The 11,279-nt window shown below is 38.4% G+C and overlaps 1 protein-coding gene across 2 annotated transcripts in view; it reads left to right on the plus strand.

Annotated features, from left to right (window-relative positions):
* The window catches only part of HACD3 (3-hydroxyacyl-CoA dehydratase 3), a 36,815-nt gene extending 26,075 nt beyond the window's left edge, over nt 1-10,740 (plus strand). For both annotated transcript variants that reach the window (XM_010993560.3, XM_031452869.2), the window contains 5 exons: nt 2,563-2,690; nt 4,009-4,121; nt 5,336-5,442; nt 6,034-6,165; nt 9,030-10,740. In XM_010993560.3, the coding sequence (XP_010991862.1) occupies nt 2,563-2,690; nt 4,009-4,121; nt 5,336-5,442; nt 6,034-6,165; nt 9,030-9,106 (557 nt within the window). In that variant the 3' untranslated portion in view covers nt 9,107-10,740. The remainder of the gene's footprint in view (nt 1-2,562; nt 2,691-4,008; nt 4,122-5,335; nt 5,443-6,033; nt 6,166-9,029) is intronic.
* Nucleotides 10,741-11,279: the final 539 nt, after the last annotated feature.

The raw sequence follows: 11,279 nt of genomic DNA on the forward strand, positions 1-11,279 counted from the left end.
CAAACCTAAAGAAGGAATCAGATATCCAAGTACAGGAGGCTCAGAGGGTCCCAAACAGGAAGAACCCAAACAGACCCACACCAAGATATATCATAATCAAGATGGCCAGAGTCAAGGATAAAGAAATGATCCTAAAGCAGCAAGAGAAAAACAAAGAGTGAGTTACAAGGGAACCCCCATAAGGCTCTCAGCTGATTTCTCTACACAAACACTACAGGCCAGAAGGGAATGGCAAGATATATTCAAAGTCCTGAATGAAAAAAAGGTGCAGCCTAGGATACTCTATCCAGCAAGGCTATCCTTTAGAACAGAAGGAGAGATAAAGAACTTCACAGACAAGCAAAAACTAAAAGAGTTTAGCAACACTAAACCCATGCTAAAAGAAATACTGACAGGTCTATTCTGAATAGAAAAGAAGCAGGATGCTATAAAAATGAGAAACTCATAACTGGAAAGGAGATAACTGCCATGAATTACAAATAGAATAAACACAAAATTGTAAAAGAAGACATCTAAATCATTAAGAGTGAGAGAGGGAGGCAAGGAAAGCCACTGTGGAAAACGGTATGGAGATTCCTCAAAATACTAGGAATAGACTTACCGTATGACCCAGGAATCCCACTCCTGGGCATATATCCAGAAGGAACCCTACTTCAAAAAGACACCTGCACCCCAATGTTCATAGCAGCACTATTTACAATAGCCAAGACATGGAAACAGCTTAAATGTCCATCAACAGATGACTGGATAAAGAAAAGGTGGTGTATTTATACAGTGGAATACTATTCAGCCACAAAAACCAACAACATGACTCCATTTGCAGCAATGTGAATGTTCCTGGAGAATGTCATTCTAGGTGGAGTAGTCCAGAAAGAGAAGGAAAAATACCATATGAGATCTCTCATACGTGGAATCTAAAAAAAAAAATAAAAAGAAAGAACATAAATACAAAACAGAAATAGACTCATAGACATAGAATACAAACTTGTGGTTGCCAAGGGGGCGGGGGGTTGGGAAGGGACAGACTGGGATTTTACAATGTAGAATAGATAAACAAGATTATACTGTATAGCACAGGGAAATATATACAGGATCTTGTGGTAGCTCACAGCGAAAAAAAATTGTGACAATGAATATATGTATGTTCATGTATAACTGAAAAATTGTGCTCTACACTGGAATTTGACACAACATTGTAAAATGACTATTACTCAATAAAAAAAAAAGTTAAAAAAAAAAGTTACCAGAATTTCACTGTAAACGTTGACAAAAAGATTTGATTGGAATTTTGTCTTGACAGGGGACATTTAAAATTATGAATAATTTTTTTGTCTTATATATAGCAAAATTTGATTGTATTTTTGCATGCTTCAAAGAAAAGAATTCATCAAATTTTGAACTTACTGGTGAAATTTTTCTGGCAAAATTATACAGTAACACTATATACCATTCTTTTTCACATTTGACTTCACAGCAGGATTGCAAAGCAGATCATTTTTGTGAAAATATTAGAGGGTTTCTTCAGTCTTTGCCAGGGGCCTCTTTTACTCACTTGATATTTAAACCATACTCTTTTGAGGCATCTGCGGTGTCATCCTTGTTGGTAGCTTGCCTAACTCTGGCAGTTCTCCAGGGCACTACTTGTATTTAATAGGCAGGGAAGCAGGAATCCTAAACCTTCTATAATGTGCAGGACAAAGACTTGTACGGCCCAAGATGTCAGTGGTTCCCTGATTGAGAAACACTGCAGAGAGGAATGTAGGAATGCAGGACCTCAAGTGAGCATCAGTGTGAAAAGTAAAGGATATTAAATGATGGACCACTCCAAATTGAAACTACGTTTGTTGACCTCATATAAGTAGTAACTGTCATTTTAAATTGTTATATAATATTCCATGAGCTAAATATACCCTAGTTTATTCAAATTTTCTGTACTCTTAGGCTTAGACCATTTCTACTTCAGTGCACTTAGAAACACGTAGTATTTCTATCTTGTTCCTAAAATTTTTTTCTTCTTGCATTTTAGACTTTTTGCTTAGGATAGTTTCTCAGAAAAAGAATTATTAGGATTAAATGTATAAATACAGTTAAGATTTTTGAAAATTAATTTTATTTCAATACTTTTGTACCTCTGCATTTATGTATAATTGTACAATTTTTGAGATTTTAAAAGGCTCGATTGCATTCAATATATGTGATACAGTTTTAGTTTATTGATGAGATAATGGATCTGAAAAGAATTATTATTTAAGTGCCAGATACATAGATTTTTCAGCATGTAATAACTGAGTAAAGTCTAGGTATGCTTTATTTCTGGCCTTTTAAAATTGAGAAGGGCGTACAGGGTTTATGTGTTAACTCTCTGGTAACCTGTAGAATTTATTATTCAGGCTCACGGAGGTCTGCTCTCCTCCAGCTTAGTTGGATAGTGAACTTGAATTTGACTGGATATTTATTATACTTTTCCTAAAATTCCTTTCATGTAAGGAGTTAGCTAATTTGCGAAGTAGTTCTCTTGGAGTTTGCCAGTGGATTTACCCTTAATGTGTATTTGTCCCACAGAGTCCTTCTATGACACATTCCACACCATGGCTGACATGATGTATTTCTGCCAGATGCTGTCAGCTGTGGAAACTATCAATGCAGCAATTGGAGTCACTCAGTCGCCAGTGACGCCTTCTCTTATCCAGGTATCGTACAGTTGAGCTCAAGGGTGGAGAACGAAAGATTTTAATGTTTATTTAGTAGACAGACTTTTGCCATTTCAGGTCTATTTCACTGTTTATAATATCTTCATGGAATCACAAAGTTATAAAAAGAGCCTTAAAACCAAGGAAGCTTGATTCTCAGGCAGGAGTGGAAAATCCTACCCTCAGTCTTCGGAGATAGGGACGTGCTTGGCCTTCTCCCACCCTGGGTTGATGGAGGTAGTGTAATACCTGGGAATTCTTTTCACTTTGGTGACTCTTCTGACTCATGGGGGGAGTTTCCTCACATCTGTGTTGTTTCCTGATATTCGGAAGATTGCTTTCAGGCATGGGGCATCAGAATCTTCCAGCCTCCTTGCCCTGTTTCCTAGCCATGCAATTACACGTTATTAAATACCACCCACCCAGACTCAGGGGGAACCAAGTGATTGTTGGTTAGTCTCTTCTAGAAATTCTTTTTATAGTTTGCCCTTTACTGGCATACTAGCTCTGGCATTCTGATAGTATCAGCTGCATGGTGAAGGGTGTTAATACAATAGCCTTGTTATTTCTAGGGTTTCTGTCCTTGGAAAGAGGCTGTTTTGTTTAGTTTAAAAAAAATAAAAGGGGGTAATGAGTGACCCACTAATACGGAATAATATTTTTTGTATATCAAAGACTAGTACAAGTAAGCATCAGCTTAGAATTTCTAGGACAAGATAGATGGGACAGGTTCAGTGTCATCACGCTGCATGGCTCCAGCGAGTGCCACTCGTGTAGAATACAAGGTAAGTGAGGCCTTCTGGAGCTGGGCAATGCCATGTGCGTCAACAGGGATGAATCTCGGGAATATAGCATTGGTCGCAGAATAATACAGGTAGCGTATTTCAGAAAGTTTAAAAACAGGCAAAATGAAACCTACTGTTTGAGGAGTACATACATAGGCAGTAAGCCTGTATAGACAAGCAGTGGGACGGTTAACACGAGGTAGTGGTTACTTACGGGGGAAGCGGGTGGTGCCACGCTGGTAATGTTCTGTTTCTTCACTTGGGTTATGCAGACGCAAGTGTTCGTCTGCCAGTGTTCTTTAAACTGTGTTTGAATGCGTGTGTGTATTTTTAAAAATATACTATTCATGATGATATATTTTTACACACACACATCTATCCAGAAAGACTGGTATGGGCAATTTAACTTGTGCCAAGTTGTTCTCAGTCTTTTTCTGTTTACCTTGAATTTAGATTTCAGATAACACATTTATGTGGGTTTTTTAAAAAATATATTTTTAACCTTCTTTCTCTCTTTTGGGTCCTTTTCATAGCTTCTTGGAAGAAATTTCATTTTGTTTATCATCTTTGGCACCGTGGAAGAAATGCAGAACAAAGCTGTGGTTTTCTTTGTGTTCTATATATGGAGCACAGTTGAAATTTTCAGGTGGGTAGAAATGCCAGGGTGGTGTCTGAGGGCCTCTCCCACTCTGGAGCAGCTCTCTCCTTGAGGAAGCTGCTGTCTTTCCCAGAGCCTCATTTGTTTTGAGATTAAGTTTCCATGTGTGGAGAGTTCTGCCTGCCTCTATGTGCTCTGCAAAGGTGAGGCCGAGGTTTTTTGTTTTTTGTTTTTTGTTTTTTTTAAAGCAATCAGTGGATCATAATACCAGCCTGGGCACTGGGGAGCAGAGGGAAAGATCCAGAGAAATGAAAGGTCCATCTTACCCTTCAGGATCTTGCTGTCTAGTTGGTAAGGGAGGACTCATTCACATGGAGAAATTCTTGAAAGGGCTGAAGACACATGAGGTCGAAGGAGCAACCAGGTTGGATGGAACTAGTGAAGACCAGCCTTCTAGAAGGGATGATAGAAATGAATCTTTTACTAGAAGATTGCTGAAGTTTGAATTGACCTCTTACCTGCTTCTTCTATTCTCAGGTGTCAATAGAAGAAATATCTTTAAAAAAATCCAATTAAAGTAGGTGTGTTCTTCTCTACCAGACCATACATGTTACGTACTTCTTCCCTTTTCAGTCAAGTGGAGCATTGGTTTTGCAAACTGACTCCTCAGCTCCAGGTTTGGTGGTATTTTGAGACAGAGAACAGGTGTTAGCAGCCCTAGACTGTAGTCTGTAACCGTGACCCCCAGTACACTCTCTAATCTATTTAACAGAAAGGCAAACGAGATTACGGGTATTTAATATTAACTTCTACTGTTTGGGAAGAAACAGATTTCTTTTTTAATGTCACCTCTTTTTAAATAGATTATGCCTGATTATAGATTAGAGGTCTTTTGTATACTTTAATTTTGGTCATGTTCATTTATGCAGGGAGAGAGTGTCTGTCAAAGTAATTGTCATCTTTACCTTTTTTGGAACATAGATCAGAACTAGGAATAAAGCCAAAAGGCTTCTGAGCATCTGCTCCATTACTGAAAATTTTCAAAGAGGCTCCCTTTGAGACCTAAACTTAGTCTCCCATTATGGAGAATCCCTACCCTTTGAAGACTGGAGGAGGAGCGTGTTGGGAGCTTATAATGCTGGATTAGAATTCTGGTCTGAAGAAGCCGTGTGTGGCTAACTGTGAGGCCAACTGTTCTTCTCGAATGATGTCCTAGGGTTGCACTCACTGGCTTTTAATGTGTGAATTCCTTATTTCAATAGGTACCCCTTCTACATGCTTTCCTGCATTGACATGAATTGGAAGGTGCTCACATGGCTTCGTTACACGGTGTGGATTCCCGCATATCCTCTGGGATGTTTGGCAGAAGGTACTTTCAGGAATTCGAGGTTTTAAAATTTAGCTCTAAGGGACAGCTAAGCTGACAGGCCAGACCTTTCTTCCTCCCTCCGCTAGCCTTAGTCTGACATAAGGGTGTTGGACTTTGAAAGAATTTCCTTCTAGTGGCTCTCTTCCATAATACTCCTGGTAACCAGACTGTTCCAAGGAAGTGGCTCATATTGCTAAGGTTTAGAAGCTGGCTGGTCATGCATTGCATGCTTCCTATTTATATGGAATTTTTAATTTCCTAAAGCAAGGTCATATTGATGATTTCATTTTATTCTAACAAACACCTAGTGAGTGGGTCAAGTAGGGATTTTTCTCTCCATTTTATAGAATAGGAAGCTGAAGCCCAGTGCTGTCAAATGACTGTTCTTCATTTTTCTGTCCATTGTCAGCTTGGAGGCTTATCTCTTAGGAAAGCTAGGGGAAAAAAGAAGAGGCATGAGCCATTTGTGCAAAGGGAGGAGGAAGCATTTTCAACAAACCCAAAACTGAAATTTTGAGGGGATAGAAGATTTTGTCAGTAGATGTGAATGTATTTGATTTGCTTCTGAAAAGTTCTTGTTTCTCCTTTCAGCTGTCTCAGTGATCCAGTCCATTCCAGTATTTAATGAAACAGGAAGATTCAGCTTCACATTGCCATATCCAGTGAAAATCAAAGTTAGATTTTCCTTTTTTCTTCAGATTTATCTCATAATATTATTTTTAGGTAAGTGTTGGCTCGCTAATCCTTTTCCCTGTTACTTCATGGAGGGTAGAGTTAAGTGATTCAAAGTTTTTAAAGTCCTTACTAGAATTTTTATTTCCAAGAGAGTAGTAGTAAGTTAGAAAACAATTACTTTGCAAAACAGATCCATTAGGAGAATATGCTCTGTGTGGAAGTGTTTCTTCCTTCCATCTCTAGTGGTTATCTTCTTGAAATGCTCTTGGTCATTGAATTTATCATAAGATATTTCATGTTTAAAACAATGTAAGATGCTCTTTTAAAACTGAATGAAAAGTTCATTTTACTTTTACTAACTTCAGTAGCACAGTCCTTATCTAGAGTTTACAGAGGTGGTCATACAGGTGGCAGCAAAAGGAAGGAAGAAGGCAGTAGTGGCCTCCAGTAGCCAAGAGATGTCAGAAAGCTTTCTACCTAACAGTAGGAAAGCCCCTTACTCCTCATGTACAGCCTTGCTTATTTATTAATTTACCTTTATATAAAATCATAAATTCTTGCCTTAATTCAAAAAAACTAAGAACTAAAAGATGGGAAAAAGAAGTAAATCTAAATTACTGCAAATAGATTTAAAAGCCTTCCTAACTATGAGAACTGTTCACTTTATATAAAGTTCTAGCATACTTTAATGTAATTATATGGATTTCTCCCTGCTTTATGTCACAAAAGTCCTGAGGTGGTCTTAATTATGGCTGTCTGGTCTCCTAGGAACAGAAGGTTGTGACAGCAGATAGTATATTAGTTATCTATTGCTGTGTAACGAACTACCCCAAAACTTAACAGCTTAAGACAACAAACATTTATTATCTCACATGTATTCTGAGGGCCAGGAAGCAGCCTAGCTAGTGGCCCTGACTCAGGGGCCCTCATGAGGTTTCAGTCAGGCTGTCAGGTCAGCTGGGGCTACACTTTCTGTAGGCTTGGCTGAGGCTGGAGTATCTACTGCAAGCTCAGTCATGTGGCTGTGGACAGGAGGCTTCAGTTTCCTGCCATAGTACTTCTCCATGTGGCTACTGATGACAAGGCTTCTCCCCAAAGCAAGTGATCTGAGAGAAAGGTAGAAGCCACACTACCTTTTTTTTTGCAGGGGGTTGGGGGGAGCTTAAAAATTTTTATTTATTATTGAACTATATTTGACATATAACACTGTATAAATTTAAGGTATATAATATGTTGATTTGATACACTTATAAACTGTAATATGATTTCCATTGTAGTGATAATTAGCACTTCTAGCATGTCCACACTGCTTTTTATAACCTAATCTCAGAAGTGACAGACTGTCACTTTTGCTGGATTCTGCTGTTGGTTACACAGATCAACCTCGTACGATGTGGCAGGGGATTACACAAGTGCATGACATACCGGGAGGTAGGGATCACTGGGGACCAGCTTGGAGGCTGGCTACCCCAGACAGTGAGAGGGAGACTACAAAGAGTAAACTCAAGAAGTTGGAAAGCCCAGTGTTCTTGGTCATTTGGGGAGAAGAGACCTCCACCCTTTAGGAGCCCCTCTGGGGGTCGGCTATTTCAGAAAGGGTATATAACCCATGCCAGAAATATTTCTAACCAAAAATGTTAAAATGTTTGGTGCTTGAAGGGATTAAGCTTCAATTTGGAAAATATATTCATTAAAAGAGCTATTACTTGATAAATCTAGTATTACTGTAATTAGGCTCCATGAGGTGAACCTACTGAAAGTGTTAAAAAGGAATAAGTATTGGAAAGACCCTTAACATATTTTACTAAAAAAGCTAGAAGCGGGTAGGGTATAGCCCAGGGGTAGAGCACATGCTTAGCATGCACAAGGTCCTGAGTTCAATCCCCAGTACCTCCACCAAAAAAATAAAAATAAATAATTAAAAAGTAAATAAATAAACTTAATTATCACCTAAAAAACCAAACACACAAAAAATTTAAAAGCTAGAAGAGTAGACACACTTTAATGTGCACTAACCTTAGCGGCTTTTTCTTGTGTTACGCTGTTGCACGTTCTAATTTACAAGGTTCTGTACCCATATTTAGTTTGCCTGCAGTGAATATGTAGTTGTTCTTATTCTTCAGAATGAAATAAACTGTAAGTCGGCATAATTTAGAAGCAGCATAACAACAGTCCCATTTGTGTTTTTCTAAAGACACGTTCTCTCACAATAAATGTAAAATAAGTATTTTTAATTGTATTGTATGATGAGGAAACTAGCGTGAGGCTAAGCCACAGAACTACTCAGCAATCACATAGGATTGAAATTTTTTTCTGTCTCTGAAATCCTGTTTTCTAGTTCACTGAATTGTGCTTTCTAGGAAAGTGTCTCATACCTTTTAAGCTGTTGCTTAATACATGTTATTGCATAGCCTTGAATTAAAAATTGTCTTGTCTCCATTTCAGATTTGTGTATTTCATTTTATATAAATTGTACCTTAAAGAAAAAAAAGAATATCAAACTCTAATGGAATTTTTAGGAGTGGAGTATACTAATGTCTGCAGTTTACATTGAAATACACAAAAAATGAGAAAGGAATGGGTAATATCATGAAATAAATATAATAAAAAAGTTAAAATTTAAATCTAGGTGGTGTTCACTGTATAATGATTTAATCTTTTGTATGTTTGAAATTTTTTGTAATAAAATATGAGGGAAAATTAAAAATTAAAATTTAAAATCCACTGGGAAAAAATTGAGTTGTCCCTAGAAGCATTGTTAATATAGTTTGTTCTGAGTTGTACTTCTGAGCAACTCAGTAAGCCAGGGCTGGGATATGAAAAACAGACATCTTTCAGCCCTGCCCCAAGAGCTTCTGCTTATGAACAAGAACACAGATTCTTATTTCTAATTGGCCTCTCTTCTTTTGCAGGGTTATACGTAAATATCCGTCATCTCTATAAACAGCGCAGGCGGCACTTTGGACAAAAAAAGAAAAAGATCCATTAAAAAGAGATTTAGATGACTTCTTGCCAGTTTGAGCCTAATCTATAATTCTTACAGTTTTACCTTCTTGTACTGATGTAAAAGGTTTTTTAAAGTTAAATGATTAAATTCTCAGTGAGGCTGCCTTCCCTTTCCCACAGTAACATTCCTGAATTTACCATATAATCTTAGTGTAGTACTTGCATGACATGGACTCCTGATACCTGATGACAGGTTCATTCTTGTGTATTCTGTTAGTGACAGCAGAAGACAGCCCTCCCCTCCCCACTCCACGTCCAGTCAGTCTGTTTCACACAGGCCAGAGACACTCCTTCAGTGCCCTGACCCTACCAGCTGCTGGCCATTCTTAAAGCTGGAATTTGTTCTTCCCAGCTACTGCTTGTGGAAAAAAACCAGCAAGACTATGTTGCTGTATAGGTGGCTGTGAAGGTGACTCGGGCAGGACTTACTTTTTCTGTACCCAAGGGGCTACTTGTTAAGTGGGGTGGCATTGATTTTTTTGAAAATCAAGTTTGACTCAGTCATTGATAAAACATTTCTGAGTCTGAGTGGGGCTGGAGGACACATGTTACCTCTGAATCTTTTGGCCTCTCTAACAACATCTTACCTGCGTGGGCACAGAGAGGCACAGAGTGATTTGAGAGAAACCAGTCAGAACCCCGGAACACCATGATCACTTACTTCATTCCTAGCTAAATCAGAACTATTTTCAATAGTAAAGAAAGATGAAAGAGTTTGAAAACAATGAGATTATAAGAGTTCCAAAGCCAAATGGCATTACAGGGATCAGAAGGGTCAAACTAGCAGTAAGACAGCTGCTGGCTGTGCAGCCTGTGGCAGACTGGAAACACCAGAGTAAAGCCAGACCAAAGCCCTACAACACTGTCGTGGGCTGTGCACAAAACATAAAGAAAACTGTCTCCCTTCCCCTGCACTGACTGAGTTCATTTGCTTGTGTACCTGGCAGAGTGAGTTGGTGGGATTGTTGTTTTTGAATAGGCCTCAGAAACACCTGCTTTTATTCTGCTGTTCCGCCTGTCTGCAGTAGGACAGTGCCAACAGTGGGAACTTTGGCTGGAGAACCACCAGCTGGGCCTTTAAAAAGATTCTTGGCAGGAAACCCACCAACAGAGGAACTGAAAAAAAGCTAGACATGATTTGACCATTGTCAGAAATGTCAGTTTCCCCTAATACTTTCCAAGTAAACCACGTAAATAAGTGTTAGAAGTAATGTCTGTATGTAAGAATTTAAGCTCTTTCTGTTCTGCCATTCCCATCGTTCCTCGGGGAAAGGGGCACTCAGTGGGTTATGCTGTTACTCTGAGCCCAGGTTTGACCTAAAAACATCTGATTAGTATAGGCTGGTTGGTTGTTTTTTTTTTTTTTTACAAGTTCACTGCACTGCAGGTTATTGTGCATGTCTGCAACTTCTGTCAACATTTGTTTGTGTTTATTAATTTCTGATGTTCTTTCAACTGACTTTGTATGTGTAACTGGGCAGATCAGCTTTACAGCAGATTATGCTGTATCTGTGTGGCAGAATCTTGTATTCTTAGTGATTGTTATAAACCCCTTTATTGCTGTCTGAGAAAGCAAAAGATGTGTATTTCTATTAAACATTTACAATCAAAATCCTAGTAACTTGTGTTTAAAGATCATTTAGTCTATGGTTTTCAAATTGTTAGCAATAAATTCCTTTGTTTAGACAAAATACTATATAGGCATACCTTGTTTTACTGCATTTCACAAATACTGCATTTTTTACAAATTGAAAATTTGTGGCAACTTTGCGTTGCCAGATGATGGTTAGCATTTTTTAGCAGTAAACAATTTGTTAATCAAGGTAGGCACTGTTTTTAGACATCACGCCACTGTACACTTAACAGATACAGTATAGTGTAAACATAGCTTTTTATGTGCTGGGAAACTAAGAAATTCGTGCGACCAGCTTTATTGCCATATTTGCTTTATTGTGGTGGTCTTGGAAGTGAACCTGCAGTATCTCCCAGGTATGCCTACTCGGCATGTTAAAGCATGGTTGCTTGGGTTCAAACCTCAGGGAGTAATACCTTCTGAGGTTTACAGAGCAATTTGAAAAGCACTGATGATGTAAATTAAGTTAGATGACTTGCCCAAGGTCATGAAGCCAGCTATTGAACTGGAATCATAACCAACT

The sequence above is a fragment of the Camelus dromedarius genome, chromosome 5, assembly GCF_036321535.1.
Source record: "Camelus dromedarius isolate mCamDro1 chromosome 5, mCamDro1.pat, whole genome shotgun sequence".
Lineage (NCBI taxonomy): Eukaryota > Metazoa > Chordata > Mammalia > Artiodactyla > Camelidae > Camelus > Camelus dromedarius.